Below are 25,239 nucleotides of genomic sequence, written 5' to 3' on the forward strand. Positions count from 1 at the left end.
ATAAAAGGCTTCTACTGACTGTACAGACTGCTCCAGAGGCAGTTGATTCAGGATTAAGACCTACTTTTTCTTGAATGCAATATTTCATTTCAATGGAGCCAGGAAGAAAAAGAGATCTGGATTTTGAAATACCATCACTTTATTTATTGTACTAAACCTACTGCATTTGATTTTTAGAAGTACCACAAGAAGAGCTCAGAGCTTGGCCCACATTCAGACTATGAATTTCATGTTTTGTCTTCCAAATCCATTTATAACCCAGACTCACTTCTCAGATTTGTTGCTTGTAGTTCCAGATTTGGAATATGGAAAGAATTGATAAAATCAAGGCAGTGCTGTTCTTCAAGCATGCCTGGCTTTTAATTTAGCACTGAAAGTTTCAAAGAATTTCATACACTCATTTTTTATGTTGATACAGATTTCTTTAATGAAAGTCTGACTACTCTTGGTGCTGCCAGGATTTGAGAAAACCAGTTCAATGTGCCATACAAGACCCTGATCTCACAAGGATTTAAGCTGTGAGGAATGTTACTCATTTGAATAGTCTCATTAAGCAATTTATAGCATTTTTACAATGTGTTTTAAACATGGTTATGCCGCAGCTTAAGGACTTAGTTGTGTACTGGTGATTAATGACATAAGTCAAGAGAAGTCTCATTTTCTTTAAATAATCATAGAACTTGTGTGTGTGTTATTGAATAGTGAAGTGTTGATTTTCGTCTTATTTTGTCCTGTAGATCTTGAGCCTGAGACCATAAATGTACATACCTTTAATGCCCTACTGGTTTATATCAGTTGCCCTATGGAATGACCATCTTTAGATAATAACCCAATATTCATTTACCCAATAATTCGTTCTTATTGGATAATTCTGCTTCTACCTCTAGGAACATTCCTGATGAAGACCTTGAATTCTGAGGAGATTTAAAACCAGGAAGTTTGGAGATCGACCATGGATCGTAAGGCTGAGGAAAAAAGAAAGCAGCACCACAGCTTGACTTTATTGGAACAAGTAAAGAGAATGAAAGAATCAGCGGAGATAGTTGATGTTGTCCTAGTTGCAGAAGGTGAGAAATTCCCCTGCCATAAGGTAGTGCTGGCTGCCTTCAGTCCCTATTTCAAAGCCATGTTTACCTGTGGCTTGGTTGAATGCACTCAAAGGGAAGTGGTGCTGTATGACATCTCTGCAGAGAGCGTGGCCGTACTCCTCGCGTACGTGTACAGCGCAGAGCTGCACCTCACCAACCACAATGTGCAGACTGTTGCGCTTGCTGCCTATTTCATGCAGATGGAAGATGTTTTCAGTATGTGTCAGAAGTACATGATGGACCATATGGATGCTTCCAACTGTGTAGGCATCTACTACTTTGCAAGCCACATTGGGGCAGAAGATTTATCTGACCAAGCGAGGAAATATTTATATCAGCATTTTGCTGAGGTGAGCCTACAGGAAGAAATATTAGAGATTGAATTCCAGCAGCTGTTGACTCTCATAAAATCAGATGATCTGAATATTTCCAGGGAGGAGAACATTCTAGACCTTGTCATTCGATGGGTCAAACACAGCAGAAAATCACGTGAAGAGCACCTCATTGAGCTCCTGAAGCAAGTGAGACTGGTACTTGTCAGCCCTTCCTTTCTGCTGGAAGCCCGCAAGAGGAACACAATGATCCTGTGCAATTCGGAATGCAATGACATGTTTGAGGAAGCACTGAAAACCATCAAACTATCCAGCCACCCTTCTCTTAGCCTGCGCTATGGCATGGAGACTACTGATCTCTTACTCTGCATTGGCAACAATTCTCTCGGCATTAGGTCAAGACACGGTAGTTATGCAGATGCCAGCTTTTGCTACGCTCCTGCAACACAAAAGACTTACTTTATCTCCTCCCCAAAGTACGGAGAGGGCTTAGGATGTGTTTGCACTGGTGTCGTGACTGAGAAAAATGATATTATTGTGGCAGGCGAGGCAAGCGCTGTCAAAAGGTCCAGACAAAAGACCAGGAACATCGAAATTTATAGGTGTGTACCCTGAGTCAGAAATTCCCACCTTACTTAAACATTTTAAATCCAAATCATGTTTCTGGGAACAAAAAAGACCATTAGACAAAACTTTCTTTACTTGAAAGTTGTCCCAGAGATTTGAATTAATCAATTTGTCACAATTTATCTTCATAGCACTGAATTATAAACATACAATCAAACCTTGATGCCTTTTATCCTGAAAGAAGGAGGATTTGCTGTAGTGGCATCTCTGTGTAAATGAGCGTGACTAGATCCTGCATTAGTGTATGTGGATTTTATATTGTCCTTATGGAAATCTCAATATTTTCCTGGGATACTCTTTTCTAGGTCATTAGCAGGGGAAAATGAGTCAAGTGAATGGCCCAAGGAGTTCAGTAAGATAGAGAAAACACACTTCTCTATTGATGATAGTACTTCAGAGATTAAAGCAGGGTGATTAATAGCTCTGAACCCTCATTCTGTTTTTATTCATGTCTTTTTCAGATGCACCCATTTTAAAGAAAACTAGACTTTTTCTGGATTAAAGATAAAATTAAGAAACGGTGACTGCATTTGCAAATACAGATCCCTAAATTTAAGGAAGTAAGTCCACAATGAGGCAGATGAAGTGGCCTTATTTTCAGCAGTGCTGAGCTCTTGCTCTTCCCACTAAGTTCAGCTAAAACTGTGACTGAACAGCACATGCAGAAATAAGGGACTTCTTACCTTAATGGGGGTGAAGTATCTTTGAAAGGATGCCTAGGACTCCTTGTGCTAAAAATGCTTGATCTTGCAAACGTTGGGCTCAATTTTATAACTTCTCTGTGGAGGAGAAACCTCCTCTTGTCATTGCACTATTGTCTGAATAAACATTAATGATCAAGGGGGTAATCAGAACAAGCTGATGGGACCTCAATGAACCAGGGCATTTACAGCTTTGGGTTTTCCTACAGATACCACCAGCAAGGGAACCAGTTTTGGCACAGCCTGTGCACCACTGAGCTCCGTGAACTCTATGCATTGGGCACTATCCATAATGATCTCTACGTAATAGGAGGGCAAATGAAAGTGAAAAATCAGTATCTGGTTACAAACAGTGTGGAAAAGTATTCCATGGAGCAAGGCACCTGGAGAACCACGGCACCTCTTCCTGTACCATTAGCCTGCCATATGGTGGTGACGGTGAAGAATAAGCTCTATGTGCTGGGTGGATGGACGCCACAGGTTAAGAAACGTGCCAGTTACTTTGTTTTGTTTGTGCACTAACAAACTCTGTTGTGTAATTTTATGGTGCTTCTTGCATAGGAAAAATACATCAGTCAGAGCAGAAGAATATTGCTCACATTCATGGAAACAGAGAATCTCAGACCTGGTTTGTGTGGGAAGGGACCTTAAAGCTCATCCAGTACCATCCTCCTGCCATGGGCAGAGACACCTTCCACTAGAGAAGGTTGCTCAAAAGCCCCATTCCTCTGCTTGAACATGTTTTGTAGTAAAAGCGAACAGGATGAAGAAGAATAACGCCCATCATGTGCCATCTTCACTGTAAATGCCAGCTTCAGGAAGAGCTGTGCTTTCATAGAGACGTGCACAGAGAGCAAGAGTATAAAATGCACCTCCTGTGTCAACATGCATTCCAGCCTTGCCTTTCCTTTCCTTTCCTTATTTACCATCCTCTTAATTTGTTTAGGTGTCAGTAAATAATGGTATTTAAACCGTACAGGGGCCCCTAACTGAGCCCTAACTGAGTCTCAAGAAGTGTGTACAGAGGTAAATTCCAGGGACAGATCTATATATGAAATTTAAAGTTCAGCTCAATTCCTCAGGAAGCTTTCTTGGGTTACTAACATTCATTTATTTGATTTACTTTATATTTTATTCTCTGGAGCACAGATTCCCTTAATCGATCCATTCATTTGTTTCAGTTGCATTGCTCGGCCATGTACAGTTTTAACAGGAATTTTCAACAGTTCCACAGACACCAGGTTCAGTAGTGCAGGGAATATAGAGACCTATGCTACAAGGAACATGGATGTCAGGAGCAGTACTTGCTCTCTCCAGTTGCTCCCAGTGCAAAAGAGCTCAATTTTAAGAGTCTAGCCCATTCTTATTTAGTGCTCAGTGCAATCAAAATTGGGCACTCAAGATAAAGCCCCACATTTACTTGACAATGAAGAACATCTGTAATCCTATTGCCAAGAGCAACATGTTCAGACTGTCATCACATCTCATTGGTTTGTGTTCTCTTGAAATAAATTACTGTTTAAAGTATTGAAAAGTGAGAAGCGTTGAGCAAAGTTTTCCACCTCTTTGGATGTTTTGAGTGCAGGAGTTCCCAAAGGAGACAACAGGATGAGCAGAGAGTATTTCTGATACTGAAACACCTGAGCAAGGATACCTCACTATTTAAAGGATGAAAAAAGGAAAATGCTTCATGTAGAAACAATCTGTGGAAAAACTTGAACTGAAAGATATGTCATATAGCAAAGATGGATGTTGAAGTCGGACAACTAGCTTTGTCTTGCTTAATAGCTCTCTGGACAGATTGTAAGGGGGGAAAGTGGCTTAGAAGTCAGAATATTGAGCCAAGAATGGTTTTAAAAAACAGTACAGGCATCTTGAAAACACGTGAAGGGGATACCTGTCATCCAGTGCTATCTGAAACAATAGGTGGAGTCTGAGTTTATGTATAAATAGGCTTGAGATGAGCAGATTAACAGTAATAGATTAAACCCCTATCTTTGTAGGATTAGAGTGTACCTGAAAAGATCAGAATAAAATAGCTAAAGCTCTCCAAAAACATGCTTTAGGACCAGGACTGCAGAGTGCTGAGTTCTTCTGGTACCATGTATCTCCTCCACTCACCTGCCAGATGCAATGACTGTAGAGCTGGGGCTACCACAGCTGCACTGTGAAAGCAGATTAGTTCCTTGAGCCAGGAGCTGTCCCTGTGCTCAAGCACTGAATGTTCTGTCAATCCTGAACAAATACTAACGACACAGCATTGATGGAGTGCCCTAAATGTGTGTGTCCATTACAGGACAGAGATAAATACATGTTCCCATCCCACTCCGGCTTTGTAGTTGGAACAAGACAAGGCAAAGTCAAGCCAGGACATTAAATGACAGCTTAGGAGGGCAAGGGCTTGACTCACAGCAGCATTGCTCTGGCTCAGCATTGGTCCAGCCTCCCTGATGCCAATGGAGTTAAAAACCAAAGTGACTCCAGCCTTGGCAAGTGGGGCTTTTAAAACTGGCCCTTGAGACAGAGAGAAGGGCTGCTGGATGTTTTATTTTCCGTACATAAAGAGCAAAGGGCGTGCTCTGAGGTGAATGTTACCACAAAAATGAGGTAGGATGTGAACTTACAGTATGTCAGATGGTGCCTGCTCCTAGGTATATGCTTACCCTGTGTTGAAAATACACAGCTCACTCCTCTTTAAGTGAATAAATTAATGTTTCACGCTTACCACAGAGGAAAAGCATGCCCATGGGCACTTACAGGGAGTAACCAAAGGACTAAATATTTACTTTCTCATTTGCCTTCTACTTTCTTGCCGGTGACAGTAGTGTTGGGAAGGTCTTTTGAGAAAGAATAATAACAAAGAAAGCAAAACCACATATAACACCATCAGAAGCAAGCAAAGTAGTTCTCTCCTCCTCAGTCTCTCTACCTGGAACCTTTCGTCCCAAAATATGTCAGGATCCTCCCCCCACAGCCTACTGCTTACATTCAAGGGTGTCGTACCCAGAAAACATAATCTGAGTTCCCCACATCATACAAGACAAGCAGATAAAGGGGAAGAAGATTAGAGAGAACAAGAGGAGTAGGAGTATTAAAAGACTATTATGGCAGCACAGATTAGCAGAGGGGTAGGAATTTATTATAAAAGCTATTGAAGTTATAGCAGTTGGACAACATTACTCTGGTTAGGCTGACTAAATAAACACACAACTGGCTTGAAAATAAGTTATGTATATATACAGGCCTGAAAAATGCCAGCAAAGTACCTTGGTGAGAATCACAGTACGGTCTGAGTAACAGTGGGAATAGATTTCAACCTTTAGCAGGAAAAAAGATGTCAATAGACTGGTTTTTCCTCTATTATTAGGACTTTACAGCAGCCTTGTGAAAAAAGTACTTTCAATCAGAGGCAGAACCCATGAATGGGTTCATGGAGGGCCCATGAATGCATTGTTATTACCCAAATTCCCAGCTTTATTGCTGCAGGGTGCAAATGTCCTCTTATTCACTTGCCTTCCACAGTGCTCTCCCAATCACAAGTCATGGGTGCTGTAAACCCTAGGGAGCATGAATCACTTTGCAGCTATAATTAATGTGTTTGTTATTTCTCTGCCGAGCTGTCTGCTGTGATTAATTGCATGCAGGCATGTGCAAAGGGCTCCAAATGTTGTATTATTACACGGCTGTCATATTTCATACAGATGGATCTGCCTGACGATGAGCCGGATCGATTAAGTAACAGAATGTTTCGGTACGACCCAGGCCAAGACAAATGGACAGAAAGAGCACCAATGAAGTACTCCAAATACCGCTTCAGCGCAGCCGTAGTCAACAGCGAGATTTATGTCTTGGGTAAGAGAAATAGATTTTGAACAGATAGTACCTAACTTCTTCTTCTTTACAGCAATTTGCGGCTGCAAAGTGAAATATCTCACCCTGTCCTAAGTACTGGAGGACAAAGTATATTGGGCTAAAAGGACAGCATTTTTCTCAATTTATTTTGCCCCCTCAACACTTCTTCCTTACTTACTATATGTAGATTAAAGTAAGGGAGTGTTTAGTGTTCTGGATTAATAGGCTTTACTTTTTAAACTACTTTTGCTTAGAGTATCAGTGTGTGCTATAGATAATAGTGAATTTTGAAAGGTGGGTAGAGAAGCCTTGCTATCACCATTTCACAGGTGAGCAGTGAAAAGCTAAGGAACATACCCAGTATAGAATCATAGAATCCCAGACTAGGAAAAATACATCAGTCATAGCAGAAGAATATTGCTCACATTCATGGAATCACAGAATCCCAGACTGGTTTGGGATGAAGGGATCTTAAAGCTTATTCAGTTCCAACCCCCTGCCATGAGCAGAGACACCTTCCACTAGAGCGGGTTGCTCCATGCCCCTGTGTCCAACCTGGCCTTGAACACTGCCAGCATCATAAAAAGGAACAGGGGAAAAGAGAATTCAGATCTCCCAGTCGAAACCAACATTACTTGTGGATTCTGCTAAAATTCAATGACTTATATATTCCTTCACCTCATTGCAGTGCACTAAAAAAAAAAATTTCATTTTGTCATTTTTTGATTGACTATTTTCAATTTTCTGTTTCAAAACAGTATTTTGACTGGAAGTTTTAGGACCTGTGTGAGTCTTGTTTCCTTAGGAAATAAAGTAATATTAGAACTAATTTTTAATTGAAAGACAAACCTGATACTGAGCCAAAACTGATTTGTCAACAAATTCTACCTATGAATATGCTGCTTCAAATCCACCTTTAACAGTGTAGGTGGAAATGAAGATTTATCTGCAATCTCCATGGGCATCCTGCAGACTGCACCCATCTAAGAAGATCCAGATCTGCTGGGGGCAGAAGAAAGAGAAGGGAGGGAGGCAAGGTGAAAACAAGTAAATGCAAGACATGTTCTGTATGTCATGACCAAGCCCTGCTTCCCAGGAATAAAGAAATACATAGCTCTGGCTTGGAACATGCAGATACTGCAGAGAGATGATACTTCTTTCAAGCAGCTCTTGAAAACAAAGTCCTTAAATGAAGTTTGTCAGCTCTTTCAGGCAAGATCTCTGCCTTCCTGTACAGTTCATACAGGTGTCAGCACATTCAGGATTAGGTGGAACTCCAGAGCATAAAGGAAAAATCACTGCAGAGAAATTTCATCCTCTCTAATGTCTCTGAATGTGATTTCTGTCATAAATCTGAAGCAAAAGGCAAAACTAGCTTTGAACAAGATGCAGTAGCAGACTCTCATACGCAAGTTTAAATTTTGCTCTCATCCATATAGGTGTAAATCTGTAGTAAATATTCTGCTGATCTCAATTGTGTTGTGTCAGGCTAGTTTTGTTCAGACACTTAGCCTTTGAAGTGTTAATTTCTGAAAAGTCCTGTTGGCACAGAACAGAGAGAACACAGTTACTGGCCAAAACCCCTTCCCAGCCTAATTGCCAGCTCCAGCATGTAAAGCCCTCATCGCTTTAGTGGAATTATTCTAGAGTCACTCAGACGGAGGAAAAACCGTCATAAATAAATAAAAGAGAGAAATAAAATAGAGGTTTTGGTCTGAGCAATAGCATTGTTCAGGAACCTGTACCATGGGTCTGACTCAGCAACCCTGCGATATAACTGTCTGTCGTGTAATGTTCCTAGAGATTCTTATGCTATTTATACAGTGTACGTAATTCTCATAAAGTAATTGAACAGCATTTCCTAAGGCTCAAAATCCTTTCTCCTATTCATCCCATTTGATGGTCTTAGCTCTTTCTCTTCATATTTTCCCAGGAACATAACTATATCGGTTGGAAAGCCCAAGAAAGAGTGGTATTGTTTTCTTAATGACAGGGGCAATTGAGACACTTTTGGAAGCAAACCAGATGGGAGGGCTCTATTTAAGGTCACACATTTTAATCTCTTGCTTAAAAAAATATCCTTTCCAGCTCAGTGTCTGAAAACTCCCTATAGCCAACATACAATCTGGGAAAATTTATCCACATAAATCAGCTTGAATGCCATATTCATTAGCTTCTGTTAAAGCATGCTGAAATGCAGGTCACTGGTAAAAACTGTTGTATCACCATGACAGCTTTACCCATGTGTTGTTTTTATGTTATATAATTCCTGCTTTATAAATAAGAACATATAGAAGGATGTTAATGAGAAATCCTAATGGGGAGATTTAGGAACAAGGAATTTTTGTTTGTCCTTCTCAGCCTGGAATCTCACCTCTTACAACTTCTTGTTTTCTCCCCTGAGTTCTTGCTGAGAGCTTCTTTTAGAAGTTTAAGCAGTTAAATGAGGCTCAATTAAATCCTGAATGTCTCAATCATAAAATACCTATTTGAATATGTACTTAGGGATCTCTCTGCAAAGGAAAGTGTGTGTAGGAAGGGCTGGAAGGAGACATTTTCACTTTCCTGCTTGAGAATTAACTGTACGTTTGAATAACACCTTCTTCTAAAATAAACACGTCTATTTATAAATATACTTTGGAGTTCTGTCAAGTAGCAGCTCATGGGTCTGATTCTGCTCCGTTACACCTGTGCAACAGATTCCCTAGTGCCTGTGTGCAGGGAGGAGCAGAAAAGGCAAAAATCTCATGTGATAGATAAGATCAGAAATGCTTTCTACTGATTTAGAGGTTATCAAAGGAAATGAGAACAAGGCATTAGAGGACAAAAGGAGCTGGAACTGAAGCAGTGACCATGCTCAGGAAGACAATCATTTGCTTTTTCAGCCCTGCTTCTAATTAGTCTGTTGCCCTCATGCCTTCTACAAGCTGCTTTACCTCATCTGCTGGGCTCTGTATTAGTAAACAATGACAATGCTTCTTGGTTTCATCCTTGGAAGTGCCTGCCAGGGCTCGCTTTATAGCTTCCTTCTTTCCTCAGGCACCAGCCCAGCTTCGCATGGAATGAGAGCATAGCATCAGTGCTGAGCTTCTCAGCTTGAGTGCTGCTGAAGAGTAAAGAAGCGACACGTTATGTGAGAGATTAGTGCTATTAAATCCATTGTGCATCCCAGAGATCAATTTAATAGTGAATTATTCTACGGGAAGCAAAGCTTAGATTTCACTTGCTTACTGGGGAATTACTGTTGCTTTTTTTCCCCCACCCTTTTCCTGGGTTCTTTTGATAAAAATTCAAAGAGGTAATACAAAGAATACGTGTTGCTGGGCTTTGTGATCTGAGGACTTAATGACATGATAAAAAGTTACAGAGTCAGTGCCCTGGGGGCACTAACAGGTCTTGAGCATCCTAACCAGCATCACCTGGGGCCTCCACCCACAGGCTCTGCCCATAGGCCCAGGAGCATCATTTAAGCACAGGCTTGGGGACTATTAGCTCTTTCTCCTCACCTTTTCTTTACCTGAGAGCTGTAGGTAGGACCTTCTGCAATTGCCTGCCTCTGGATCTGTGGAGCTGAGCCCTGATGGTGAGTTCACTACATGGGTCACTTTCCCTTTGAAAGAAGCTTTGCTCTTTTTGCTTCCTGATATACTGCCCTGGCTCAGAGTCTGTAGCTAATGTCAAATTTCAGGTGTCTGTTGGTGAGGGAAACTAAATTAAATACTGTGAAGTCTGATATTGAGAGCTTCCCACCACCCTGCTCCACTCAGTGGAGTACATAACCTCTTTTCAGTCCTATCTGGACCACCAGCTACCTTGTAGGTGTCATTTTGATCAGCCCTCCTGCTCATGCAATGAGCAATCTAGACTTGGATCTGCATGCTTATCCTTGGGGGGGAGTTGCCCATGTGGGGCTCAGCTGGCTGGCAAATTTAGCTGCATAAATGCTTGGTGCGGAGGAGACTTGGAAGTGCAATTGCTCTGTGTTACTGCCCGCTTCAACAAGTATCAGTGTTGGGGTGAAGTTGCTGGGTTCATAGAATCCCAGAATGGTTTGGGTTGAGACCTTAAAGTCTATCTAGTTGCAACTCCCCTCCCATGGGCAGGGGCACACGTAGGTTGGAGTGTTCCTTATCTCTTTAAACATAACTGTACATCAATCTCACTCCTATAGAAATACACATCCACACCTAAGGCATTTATTTCCTTTGCACCTGCGGAACTAATTATTACCAGTGACTCGTTACCACTTTACTGCTGTTCTCCCTCAAGTGCTGGGAGGCTGTTCTGTTATTAGAACTCATGTGACTCAAATTGCACTCAGTCTTCTCTGATGAGTGTGGGGTGAGGGAGAGGCAGCTGACCTCACCAAAGTGATCTGCTTTGCCTTCAGCCAGCAAGGAGCAGTGTGTAGGTATAGCAGGGCACAGAACCCTTCCTCACTGGAATTCTGGAGATGTGTTAATTGCATCACCTATCCTGCTCTGCTTTCTTGCTTCAAAGGCTCATCTTCTCTATCCTGATTTCTTAATAAAGATCATGTATTTTATTTATATATTTATTTTACTAATGGAGCTTCATGTTAAATTTAAAGTCCATTAGAACCACTGCTTGCAGAGTGCCCTTGAAATTATGTTTGATTGCAGAATCATCCAGGCGTGATATGAAAAGCTCTCAAGCATTAATGGCTTTGGGAACAAAAAGGTGGCTTCACTGGCTTTTTTAGTCCTTCAGTGGCATCTGAAACATCTCCTAGGGAAAGCGCGTGGTGTAAAAAGCCTAACGTGTTGGAAGGGTGTATTTGTAAGGGGAGGGGGGAAGGCTGAGTTAGGGGGTTAAATCCTCTGGTGTGATCAATGTGCAAATGACAGGAATGTTCAAAACTCCCAGTGAGAAATCCATCTTCCCCTGCTCTAAGGAGTTGTAATTGGTCTTTTGGAGAGAACTAAGTCAGGTGGTGCTGAATCACCTGCTCTGGTTGTGATGAGATAGGGAACTGTGGCTTAATGAAGGACCCTTCCCAGATTCCATCACAGAATGAGCATGGGAATAGCTATTGCTCCTCTTCAGATACCTGTCACGACTCCCGGGAGGCTGTGACACAGCATTTGTGCTTTAATGACCACATCCATACCTCTGGAGGGTTTAAGAAGCAATCCCAAGTACAGGTCCACATGCTGCAGGAGGGCTGCTTGGCTCAAGAGTCATAGAATCATAGAATAGTTAGGGTTGGAAAGGACTTTAAGATCATCTAGTTCCAACCCCCCTGCCACGGGCAGGGACACCACACACTAAGCTATGCTCCCCGAATGGCCTAAAGTCAGTAAAGAGGGTGGAGCTCTTCACTGTGCTCTGCCTTAGCATCTTAAATGTTACCCCCTTTTTATGTGAGGTCTCCTTTAGGAGCAGAGCATGAACTCAGTTGTTCAGCTGTTCTCTGCCCAGAGAACATGAAATAAAGACAGTCCTCATGGTCTGTACTGTAATTCCACATGCCCCCCTGCGCACTCCTAGTGGTTCTGGAAATGTGAATGGAGCAGCCAGTGGGACAGGATGATCTGGAGTCATGAGGGATGCAGCACAAAGCAGCCAGAATTGTCTGACACAGCAACTTTCTTTTTATCTGCCAACTCGAAGGCTCACGTGGTATTTACAGTGTACATGATGGACGGTGGTGTTAATGTGAGATGCCTCTGCTTGGTTGCAGATGTGAATTGATTTAAAGCTGAGATTTATTTTTTTTTCTTCTTGATTTGTGTATTCAGTTCTTTGGGAAGAGGCCTGAGACATCAGCCTCCATAGGGGAATAAAAGTGTTGTCTCACAGCAGTATTTCTCAACTACTGCAGCTGGGAACAGAGTGAAGCAGAGTCTAATATCCTCAGATTCCTTTGTTAGCAATATTTCAGGGTTTGCATTGCTTTGGAAGAGGAGATTGAAATTCTTAATTTCTTATTTTTCAGAATACTGGTTTTCTAAGCTTGAAAATGAAACTTTACTCCCCTCTGATTTTCCTTCATACTTTTTATTGGCTGAGAACTTGGTTTTCCCCTTGTTGTAAATTGAACATAAAATTGGATTTATCTGGAACAACTGCTGAGGGTCTAAATAAAATGGAGATATCTTGTAGCTTCAGGTCTGTCTGTGATAATGACAAGGCTAAAGGAGGTTACATTTAAGTTGCTTAAACTATCCAGTGACTATTTCACAAATACTTTGAAATGTGGCAGCTCTTGAAGTTGTCAGAAGATGCTTCAATAAGTCATGAAAAAATTACTTCTCAACTTCTTTCTTTTCATGCAGTAAAAGTGTTTGGGGGGGAATCCCTGCATTGGCAGCTGAATGTCTCCATGAAATGGCAATTGGGAATTTATTGCACAAAGTCACTGCCTGTGCTGTATTAGTTTTGTACCTGATTATTTCTATTCTTTCTGAAGCTACCATACCCCATAGTTATTTGATTTAGAAACAGGCAATACAAATACACTAAGAAATAAGCAGTGATTATGGCTCTGGGAGAGTTTGGGGGCATTTTGTCCACTTGAAGTATTGAGGCAATTGGCAAAGCTATTTCTGTTTGACTCTGACATGCCAAATGCATTCCCTAACTGGTACCATTCATTCCTCTGACTGAACAAGATGCTTTCTCATTCTTGTTACAAAGAATTTTCTTATGGGTGAGTGCATGTTCACAGTGGTGAACAGCAACACCTGGGCTAATGTAAAATAGGCTGGCTTGATAACACGCAGCAGCCTGTTTTTGGCACCACAGAACTGTCTTCTGAACAGATCAAACTCATCTGGGGAGCTTAGTATTACTGATTGCCGGTTAAAACTACTTTGTTAAAACCTTTCTACATTACACTGCACTGTGTAGAGTGCCCACACCCTGGGAGCAAACTGTCTTGCATGTTGTACTCTGTATTTTACCAAAGAACGCTGTAGAATCAGCAATGTTGTGATAAGCAATAAATAGGCTTATCAGTTAAAAAATCTGATTAGCCCTTTAAAATTTTCTTGATAAATTTAGGGGAATTTAAGGACCAGTATCCTGTCCTTAAAGTGGCACTTCTCTTACAAGCCATAAAGGAATGATGTAGAATGCTGCATGGAAGAGAATAATGCTCCTGGCATAAAGAACGATACAATTGGTAAAAGTCTAAGTACAATAAATAAGTCTAAATTCTGAATTTTAGTTTTGTTTCTAAACAGCCCTAAGGAATACCTTGTGAGACTCCACTGCAAGAAAGGCTCAGCATGGGGGTGCATACAACTCCCTTTTGGGCATGGAAATGATTAGCAAAATTCCATGACCGCAATTACTGCTCACCTCAGCTCTCTGAGGAGAATCCAGCCTCCAAGGAGGAGCCCATCAGAGCAAATGCTGCTTAGCTGGGGGTGTTGAGTTAGTAATGAGAACTTAAGTACCCTGAGGGGAACCTAATACAAACTGCTAGGACCTTGCTGGTGGGTATTAGGGCAAGTAAAGATTTACTGTGCATGGCAAAGGAGCTGGAAACCAAACCCTGTGAAGGTTTTCAAATTCAAGTATTGAACTGAACCAAATGCTGCTAACTTCAATGAGAGGAAAGCTTCCTGCTGGTGATAATGGACACTGGATTTGTTTCTGATTTTTCTGCTCTGATGCAGGGATAACTGCTCTTACCTTTAACCAACTCTAAAATACAGCTCAGGAATACAGTGGTAGCAAATCTGGAGCATTGTGGTACCCATTTACATGTAGTTACCTCTTGCACATACCTCTGGAGAATGCAGAAAAGGTTGAAAAAATAACACAGCTCATATTAAAAGGTAGGTGTAAACCCATGTGCAAGTAAAACTTGGAGCACGAGGGGTTCATTTCTCAGACCAGCCTCACAGCACTAGGAGCAATAGATTTTAAAAGCAGCTGCACCAGCCTTGTAGAGGTTACACTTGCAGCCCTTCCATTTGTATATGCAAAGGCATAATTACATGCTGTATAATGCATTTTGGATTTGCACAAGTGAGCAGTCCTACACGTGTATCTGGGAAGCAAGGCTCCATGTGGAAACTGCATATTGCAGTCATTTTATGTTTAAAAGTGGTCACACACACACATGCACAAAAGAAGTGCTTCAGCATGCCATCAGTGCTCATTACAGGGTATTGTGTCCACTGGCACAGATGGGAAACCTGTGAGGGTACGTCAGCATGTTAATTCTTGAGAAGCAGGGGCTGTGAATTCCAAAGCTGGATTTGATCACAGGAAAGGATTTGGAAAGGCAGCGTTCACACTGATTCCAGAGTTCGGTGTTTCCAGTGCGCACTGAGACCTTGGTTATGTCTGCAGCCTGTTGCAGTGTGTCCCAGCAAATGAAACCTGGGTTCTGTTTTAATCCTGACTTTGAGCATCCTGATTAACCCTTCAGTAGCAGGGCTTCTCATAAGTAACTCAGCTGGCACTCCTGCATATTAGATGGGTTCATTTCTGGAAGTTGATTTCCCTTAAGAAGTGGGTGTAATCTTTATCTTTTATTGAAGACAAGGAACAAATCCAAGTGATTGTTAGGTAACACACGTGAGGGTCAACTCCACCATCAGTAATTAGAAAATAGTTTTTGATCTGTTGCAACTTTATGGTAAAATGATGTGTCCAGCACAGAGAACAAGTAATCATGACAATTTCTACTATATAGGCAGAGAACAAGACAAAGTACCTTTGCATTTTGAAGACATGCTGCTTGCCCTTCTTTTGATACAAGGCTTCAGAGAGGCTCTTGCTTTGATGTCTGTAGATAATGTGCAGTAGCTTCTACTATGAGTTTACTTTCTCACAAACTTCTGGAGCTGCAAAAGGGAAAAGGAGGGAAGGAGATGAGGACCTGCACACAAAGCGATGCTGCCAGCAGTGTTGTTTTCAGCAGAACGTGGGACTGCTTTATTTGACCTGGGTGTCTTTTGCAGGAGGAATTGGGTGCCTTGGTCATGACAGAGGACAGACACGCAAATGTCTTGATGCTGTGGAGATCTATAACCCTGATGGAGACTTCTGGAGGGATGGACCTCCAATGCCTTCTCCCCTCCTCTCCTTACGAACAAACTCCACTAGCGCTGGCTCCGTGGAAGGAAAGCTCTACCTCTGTGGAGGATTTCATGGAGCAGGTACTAAGATGAGTCTCTTCTCTGTGTAGTTGAAATGAGTTTCATTGTACACACACTGATCTGATGACTGATCAACCCTATCAGGTGGCACTAGCATGCCCTGGAACCACAGAGCTGTTTCAGCCCTTTGGACTCCCAGCTCCCAATGTCAATATGAATCGTATTCTGTTTGCCCTTTGCTTTTTTCCTTAACAAAACATGAAAAATTAAGGATGCTTCTGATCTGCACTAAACGTCTACAGCCTTAGTAAAATTCTCCTGGATTTACATCCAGAGCTACTGAGATGACGAGCTTAGTGTGTTATGGACATTAGAGAACTTGGGTCTATTTGTTGAAGATTAATGTGTTATCCATCTGTCCTTAGCCAAGCTACCTGGCTTTGCCTATTTACTTACATGCTTTTCTTAATCTGTGTTGAAAAAGCTTGTGTATTTCTGTATTTAACAAGAACTCTGGGTAGGGAACTGAGATACAGAGAGACTAAAATTCCAGATCTGGTGAGTTTAAGTAATCCTAGCCCCATGGCCACCTTTCTTCTTTTAAGTCATCTTCTTTCTGGCTGTTCTTAGTTCTATCTAAATTGCCAGTACTGCTAACAACTATTTTTTTCATCATAAATGCAAAGAGTCTCAAAACAGGCACACTTAAGCTCTTCTGCTACACAGAGCTGTCACCCCAATTTCCTCTCTAGGAGAAAGCAGCAATACAGATGCATTATCCATTGCTAATAAATGTTATGTCAGGTTCATTGTTGCCCAGCAGTAGCCATTGGTATCACTGGGAGATGTGTCCTTTGCCTTACACTGACCCCAGTTGCACTGACTGACTTGCATAACAAACTCTAAAGCTGCTTTTAGAATGATGATTTCCATCTAATTCAGAACTTGCCTTCCCCCTCCCTTCATGTGCTGCTCTTTGAGGAAGCTGCTCCCTGAAAGCATTTGTATGGCAGCTCTCTAACAAGCATGTTCTTCTGATGGAAGTTCTGTGACCTCAGAGCTATTATGGTTGTGACACATCACTGTGTTTCCATAGCAAACACTCTGCCATCATATTTTTCTCTTTCTCAGCGTTACAAAAAATGCTAAAGTCAGTGGGTACAGATCTCAACAGGCTGCCCAGGGCAGTGGTGCAGTCACCATCCCTGGAGGGATGTGAAAGATATGTAGATGGTACTTAGGGAGATGGTTTAGTGGTGGATTTGTTAGTGGCTAATGGTTGCACTTGATGATCTTAAAGGTCTTTTCCAAACTAAACTATTCTATGATCATTTCCACTGGCAAATGAAGCAATTTCATTCAAAATGACTAACAGATTAGTATGACATTTTCTGCACAAAGTACCTTCAGAGCAATAGAAATGCACTCTGCAAAATCCCACCACGTGCTGTCACTGAGTCATGTCTGAAGAATGGTAGTGGTGGGAGAGGTTGAAAGTCCCCCTCTGTATTTCAAGACGGCCATTTCCTGTATGTTTATCTAATGCCAGCTCAATGGGGTCCTCATTCCTGATGGTACTAGTGCAATCTATATAACTATGTATAGAATTCTCCTGCACTAAAAGTGTTATTTAGATTGGAAAACAAGAAGTCAAAGTTGGAAAATGCCAGTTTTGCTGTTACCTGTGCAGTCTGAATTCTGACCCCCTCCATGTGCATTTCGTATACCAGTGAAGAAATAGTATGTGATTGTGTGGTTACACATTGTTATGATCTATTAACAAGGGAGCCAAAACAAGATTCTCACTGTCAACTGTAATAATGCAGATGTATCCACATGTTTGAAGAGTTGAGACGAAGCTGTGCCTTAATGACAGGCTTCTTAATGTGACTTTCAAGTTATTAAAGGAAAAAGGCTTTCTAAATCTTTATAACAATAAATTTCTAGCTACCATCATCAAGAAAAAGATGGCTGGAGTCCATATGCTGGACCTGAAGAAGTTCTCTAGCTGGCCTCTGTCCCTGGCTCTGTATTCTCTGCGTGCTCTAGAGAACTTTCACCTGATCTGTTCTTCAGGGGTGAAGGGTGGAGTGAGAGAGGGTATTTATATTATCACCAAGGCCAGGTTGGACACAGGGGCTTGGAGCAACCTGGACTAGTGGAAGGTGCCCCTGCCTGTGGCAGGGGGTTGGAACTGGATGAGCTTCAAAGTCCCTTCCAACCCAAACCTGTCTGGGATTTCTGTCATATGGGAACTTAAAGAGGGTGGCTTGACTCTGCACTTCCACAGCTACAGCTGCTCAGCAGCTTCAAGATATTCCTAGAACAGCATGTGCTGCTGCTTTAGTAGCAGATCGGGTTATTTTAGAACGTGCTTGTTTGGTTTTAGTCTTTTGGGTTTCTTGGCATGTCACTTTGGGTTTTGTGAGGGACACAAACAAGAGGATATTCCAATTTTACAAAACATTATAATTTAGTTTTAACCAAGAGGAGTTTTTGGAACAAGCTGGAGGCACAGCTGTAGCCTCTGGGGTTTCTGCCTGCTGAAAGGCTGCTGTAAGCATTGAAGAATGAGTGCTTCTCAAAAAAAGAAAATAAGCCAAAATCACTTCTGCAATGCACAGTCTTAGCCAATGTATATAGGAGGCTGGCACCAACTCCCTGTGTGCTACAGATCTGTCCCCAACTCAGAGTCTCAACTTGCCTTTGCATGTGCTTAAACCCGCTCTTGATCCAGCAGCATGAAAGCTGACCTCTAAGGACATTGTTGTACCTTAGTTTTACATGTGTGCCATGCTCTCTGTGCCTTTCTGCACAAGTATTGACATAAATGGATAATTAGAGACCAGAGATGCTGCTGATGAACACAAAGCTGAAAAGCAGCTGTCAACTGCTCAAAGGGCCTTAAATTTGGATGAATAGATGAGTACTGTTTGGCTACCTACTCAGTCCTATGTGACACTTGAAAACCTGTGATGGCAGGATTCCCACCCCGTGTATATTGCCTCTCACAAATCCTTTGCTTAAAGGAGGACAAGTGGTGCAGCCCCAACAGCATCCCCAGGAGCAGAGGAAGAGAAACAGCTACTTGAAGTCTCCAGAGGGAAGTCAGTTTGGCCAGCTGAGAGTAGTAATGCAGGGCACAGCCTGCATTACTAAAGAATCAACAGGCTCCAAAGTGTGTCCAAGCCTCCTCTGAACTACAAGAAATGCTGTTCAGTGTTGAGCTCTGTTGTTAAACACAGCTTGTAAGACTGCACCTGCTTGAGGGTTCCTCAAGTTAGAAGCTTGCTCAAAGCCTGGCCATGAAAGGGGAAAAGAGATTAATTCAGCTGAAGTTTAGACACTTACCTGGACTACCTACACAAAGACCTTAGTGACCCCAGGCTTCCTGCAGCATATGGAGAAGCACAGACACTGCCAAAGGAAGATTCAGGTCCCTGGTGTTTTACATCCGCTCTGAAAGACCAGAAGGCAATTTGGAACTCTGAGGACCTCTCTTGTATCTTAATGCTCTGTGTTTCCATCAGGATATGAGGGATTTTAACCTGGCTTAGCTAAGGCAAATACATCAGGAGGTTGGTGTCTATGGTTAGATGTTAGAAACCAGCCTGAGACCTCTGTGTTGTATCACTAGCTGACAAATGTTCTTATGATCATGATAAGTACCCAAAAAATAACTTCTGCTTGTTTTGAATTTGTTTCCTCAGCAAAACTTGCAGAACTTCATCTGTTTGCCAGTAATTTATATGAATTGGCTCATTTTCCACAAAACTATTATGGCAAACAGGAACTATTAATCTGCTTGTCCCTGACAATCAGCTCCAAGCACTCTATTCTAACCATTAGAGTACGGTGCTGCGTTTCCTGCTGTAACTACAGGTTTTAAACCAGTCATTGCAGCCTGACCGTACAATGTTCTGTTGACATGGCTTATTTCCTTTACCTTTACATAGAACTAACCCTGCCCCCTGTGCAGGCTGACAGCTATTAATTAACACTGCCCTGTGCAAAGCAGAAGCAGCCTCATTAGTGTTCCTCCCTGAAGGAGGAGAGGAGCAGCTCTTCAGGTATGCAGCATCACACATGCTTGGAAAACGCCTGCCAGATCAGGTTCCCTTTCTTTTTGAGTGCTTCAGAGTATTATAAATACCTTTTTCTGGCGGAAATAATGAAGGCAAGGCTGCGTGCCTGTTTGCTGGGACTGTGTCATCTGCTTTCAGCTTATGGAGGCACGTGTTGGTTGACTTTACGTTGTTGCTGCACAAATGCAGATCCTGTAGCCTGTTTCAGGGGGCTGGGGGTTGTAGCTTTATTTAGTTTCAGGTTATAGATGTTGGTCCAGCTGCCAGTTTCACAGATTTGAATTCATAAATTCAAATCCAGAGTTGATTGGAGGTCTTTTTAAATGGTGCATCCTGGCATGTATCAGCAGTACTGTGACCAGTAGGGCCAGGGCAGCGACCATCCCCCTGTGCTGGGCACTGGTGAGGCTGCACCTCAATTCCTGTGTTCAGTTCTGGAACCCTCACTACAAGAGAGAGACATTGAGGCGCTGGAGGGGGCCAGAGAAGGGCAATGGAGCTCGTGCAGGTCCTGGAGCACAAGTGTGATGAGGAAGGGCTGAGGGACCTGGGGGGTTTAGTCTGGAGAAGAGAAGGCTCAGGGGGGACCTTATCGCTCTCTACAACTGCCTGACAGGAGGATGGAGCCAGGAGGGGGCTGGTCTCTGCTCTTGCCTCAACGCAAAATAGGAAATGTTTAACAGGTATGCAATTAGCAACATATCACTTGAAGTCTTATGATTTTGTCAGCTAATGGCACTTGATGCAGAACTGTGTTCCTCTGAACTGAAAATTTTGCCATATCCCTCCAAATGTAGTTTATCGCAGAGAAGACAAATGTACTGCTTCCCTACTGTATGTGTTGAGAAATTCTGTACTGTGTTTAGCAGCATGTGTGGGACCAGAGCTGCTCAACACAGTTCTGTTATTTACTTACTGACATCAAGCAGAACTTAATTTTTCATTTAAGGGGTGCTATAGTCAGAAGAAGGGAAAAAGGAAGAAAAATCGATGAACTTGGCATGCAAGAATCTCCATTTTGTGTTTGCAACTGTTAGCCAAGATAGGGGATAGTGACATTGGGTCCTATGAGCTCTGCGATTCTGATTCTACAGCAAAGATATTTATTTACCCTTTATTCATTTTCTCTTCTTCCTCATTTACATAAACGTCCTCATTTCCATAAACTGCAATCCATACATTGTGATAGAGCAGCACGGCTTGCGGCAGTGCAGAACTGTGTAGTAATTACTGTATTCCAGCTGAGCTAATGAGTTTGTATCTCCACGCCATCCTCTCCTGACAGTGGACTAGCTTAATAGTTATTTATTTTGACTAATCTCCCATAAAGGCTCTTCCCTCTAGTCTCCTCCATTCTGTGATTTAGATGGAGAATCATTCTAATGCTTGGGTTTTTTATTATAGTGGTTATGGAACATTACTGGAATCAAATTAAATTTAGACATATTAAGGAGTCTGGCACAGTAAATACTGCACTTGTGAAGTTTGGGGGTTGAGGGATTGGAACAAAACCTGTTTCTCCAGCACCTTCCCATGTTCCCAGCTAAATAAAGCAGAGGAGCAAACCCCGGGCTGCCTATCTGCAGCACTGTTTGTTTTCTCTCTTAGCATTTACTGGGCAGCAATGAATAATTAAAGTTCTCCTGCCCACAGTTGTTACCATTTGAATAAATACCCCCACCAATGGAAGGGTTCAGGGTCCTTGTGTTTAGCTCAGCACAGAAATCTGCCCGTGGCTGCCTGCTGTGCCATAGGCTCTGCTGTATCTCCAGCCCCAAAAACACTACCTGGCCTTTTGCCTAGTTCTCCTCCGGTGGGAGAGAGCAGGAGAGACCTCTTCAGTTCTCTGCCTTCCCAGGAAGGGCAGCCCATTTACCCCTGCTCATTAGCCAGAAACTCACTGCTGGAAATAAGTCCAGTACAGTCAGGGAACTGCTGGGGAGCAGCATCTGCTTGCTTCAGATCCACGTTCAACCTGCTATGTGACAGCACTGTATTAGCAATTCAGTCCTGCTTCTTACTAAGGCTCACAGTTTATAAAAGGTTAATGAATGATTAATAGATATTTTTATGCGTTCTAATTAATTGCTGAAGAGGTCAGTAGGTTGTTCAGAAACATGGCTTGTAGCCATGTATGACATCTTCTATTGTGTTCATAACTGCCTGTCATGCACACAGTCTAAACATGCTTTAAATCCTCTATTAATAATGTATCAACCCATTGCAAGGCATTTAGAAACAGTATTTCAGGATGGTCTGAGATTGGTCATTCTTATTCTGATCTTCTCAGTTCTTACTCATATGAATGGTGTGTTGACTTCAAGAGACTGATCCAGCTGCTGTGATCTGTGATCCTGCCACCACCTGCAGCACAAGCAGGGTCAGTGATTGTAATATTGTGTCTGAAAGAGGCCCTCCCTATGAACAACAGGCAAAACCTGAGAAGATTTTAAAAGCTGGAGTAGCTGGATCAATCCCAAGAAAAACAGTTGAAGTAATTGAATTAGAAGTTCCTTCCTATAACCATCACTTTCTTATATATACAAATATATATCAATTTGTGAGTGAATGGGTGGATCATGGAACCATGGTCCTGAAGAATGACACAGCAATGCATGAGGATAGAGGTCCTGGCTATGAGAGTGAATCTCTCACCTTACTCCACGCAGGTCGTCTGAAAACAGTAAGCTGCCACAGTTGTAAATTCGAGCCCCAACCTGCCTCCCAGCTTTTGCTGCGCCTGGGGTATGCTGCCTTGACACTTAACATCACGAAGGCTGGCCAGCATGTTAAACAGCCAATGCAGGTTCCCTCTCCTGTGTATTCTCTGCCTGCTTCTGCCCACAGGCGCAGATGATGGATGTACTTGACCCCAAAGGGGTGCTTGTTGTGTTACGCTAGCAGGGTGGTGAAGCGAGGGGGCAGCTCACACACACAAAAGGGACTGAAGGCCATAGACTTGATGAACTTATTCTTTTTCCTCCTGTAAATGAGGAGCCAGGACATCTGGTGGTAATGATCTAAATGCACTTTTATCCCATTGCAGCACAAATGTGAATTCCCAAGTTGCCTAACTCCGTATCATGTAATTATGAAAGCAGCTATTAGTGGCAAGAAAGATTAGTAGCAGAGGCCAGTCCCATATGCTTAAAATCATTCTCTGGTATAGATAATGGTATGCAAAACCCAGTACAAACCAGCAGCAGGTGCTGAACTGCTTCAAGGTAGCTCTGGGGTGGCTGTTGGGTGACAAGAACTGGGGAAGCCAGTGAAAGAAACACCTGAATGAACATTTTGGGGACTGTTGGGGAACTGGCAAGCACCTCATGATGTTCCAGGTTTTTGGTTTTTTTTTTTTTTCCCATGGAAAGAGCAGAGCAGGCAGCTGGCTGTTCAACCACTACAGGTTTGGTGTCTTGTTTTATAAACTGGTTGATGGTGAAAGAAGATAGAGCCAGATTTAACTTCAGTGAACTAAAATTCAGTATGTATTTTTTTTGAGTTCAATGCTCTGGACACTAAACAGGCTAGAGTAGAGTGCATTTATTTGTATTGGCTTACAAACATAATAGCTGCATGGTTAATAGTCCTGGATGACCTACAGACTTCCTACCTGTTAAGTATGTTGCTTAATTCTTTAACATCTGCCCCACTTTAACCCTCCCAGCCCCAAACTAATAATTGTATCTGAATGTTCGTTTCCAAATAGAAAAGAGAAAGCAAGGTCAATAAAGCCCAAAAGCGGTAATAAATATTCACATGGGAAGTTGTCCCTCCACCCACCAACCTCCAAATCACAAATGGAATGCAGTTAAAAAAACAGATCAAATATTTGTTGCTTGCAGTCGGAGTGGGGTCTTTCCAAGAATGGTTCATGCTGATTTATGGTCAGTCCTGATTCAAATGGCAGGAGAAAACTCGCAGCATGAAATGCAGACTGGACGTATTTGGGGAGTGAATCATAAACCTTTTAGGGAAAGTGGGGTTGTGTGTATGTGCAGGCAATCACTTAGTGCAAATCCATCATTTTGCTGGGTTGCTTCTGCACATTCAAAGAAAAATTTCATACAAAAAACTGTGGGAAAGTGTTTTATTTACAGACCAGAATATAAAAGAAAATTTACAGATTAGGCTCATTTTGCTTTCAGCCTGCTGTATACTTGCATACATGAAATACAATTTTAGCATTTATAAATTAATCATTTTCAGGTGTAACTCCAGTTCTTTCACTGGGAAAAGATGGTTCGTAGGCTCAGTGTTAGCCTTCAGTCTTCACTTGTACACTGAAGAAGCATAACTATGCCAAAAGAGCTCTGACTTTCCTTTTACATACCACAGTTTCTCGTGGGGATAAATTTATGCTAGAATTCATGTTCACTACACTGATCTAGCCTTATCCCTTCCTGAATAAGAGTAAACCAGATTGTTAGAAACACTGGTTTACTGCTTGAAAAGGTTCTGCATTAGGGTTAGGTTTGTACTACCTGAGTATTTCTAACATAAAGTGGTTTAACTCCCTTGCAGAAAAACATAGTGTGAAAGTTCCTTAAAACTTGTCATGGTTAAATAAAAAGGTGCAGAAAAATACCACCTCATTTTGTAGGGACAAATGAAAGACTTTGGAAAGGAGTGAAATCCTTCCATTAGCTGAGGTGGTTGTCTGGCAAGCGATGCATAATAACGCTGTGTGTGACAGGGAGCTCTAAGGGGTGGCTTTTTAAGCAGGTGATCTGTGTAATATGGCCAATTTCTTGTTGTAGATGTGGCATTATTCTCCTGTAAGCAAAATTGGCTGCTAAGATATTGCCTGGGAAAAAAATAAAGGCAATTAAATAGGTTGAACCAATGAGCCAGAACATGGAATTATTTGTACCTTCCATCTTAAAACTGTTTATTGGGATTAAAGCCCAAATCCAACATTACGGCCTGGAATCAAAGGTGGTGTTCTCTTTGAAAAATGTCCTTCCTATCGTCCTAAACAAGAAGGAGAGGGGAGAAAGAAAAAGGTTTCAGAGCTGAGGTCTTTTGACTCATTTCTCTTTAAAAAAAGAAAAGGGGGATGTAACTGGGATGTATTTTTTTTCTGGAGGATGCCTATTTTGAGCAGTGCTTTTCCTTACATGAACTTTCTCATCCAAAGGGTGCTGCCTCCTTTCACATTCAACAAGATAAGACTAGAGAAATGATTGCTTCCCTTATTCCAACAACATCCTCTCATTATCTCCCAAGGGTTAGGAGCTAACTAGGGTTAGTTTCCATGTGCTAGGAAGCAGAATTTGTAGCATGGAACAAACGCAGTTACAACATTCCACAGAAAAGGGAAACGAGGGACATGAAAGGTTGTGAGTCACTAAGGTCAGGAAAAAACACAGCAAGGCTTTAAGGAAGGGTTGCTGAACCTGCCTTTTGGTGTTTTAATTATGATCTTTTCCTTGTCAAGTGTTGCAATCACCCACAGAATGTCTCTGTTCCAG

General features: G+C 42.1%; 1 protein-coding gene across 1 annotated transcript; it reads left to right on the forward strand.

Annotated features, from left to right (window-relative positions):
• Window positions 1-952: 952 nt before the first annotated feature.
• On the forward strand, window positions 953-17,805 carry KBTBD12 (kelch repeat and BTB (POZ) domain containing 12; the record flags this gene model as incomplete). Its single annotated transcript, XM_010018161.1, has 5 exons — window positions 953-2,022; window positions 2,958-3,228; window positions 6,450-6,600; window positions 15,543-15,740; window positions 17,628-17,805. Coding segments are annotated over exons 1-5 (1,868 nt in total), but the record flags the coding sequence as incomplete, so codon positions are not given.
• Between the last annotated feature and the right edge of the window lie 7,434 nt (window positions 17,806-25,239).

The sequence above is a fragment of the Nestor notabilis genome, unplaced genomic scaffold (genome assembly GCF_000696875.1).
Source record: "Nestor notabilis isolate BGI_N333 unplaced genomic scaffold, ASM69687v1 scaffold11407, whole genome shotgun sequence".
Taxonomy (NCBI): Eukaryota; Metazoa; Chordata; class Aves; order Psittaciformes; family Psittacidae; genus Nestor; species Nestor notabilis.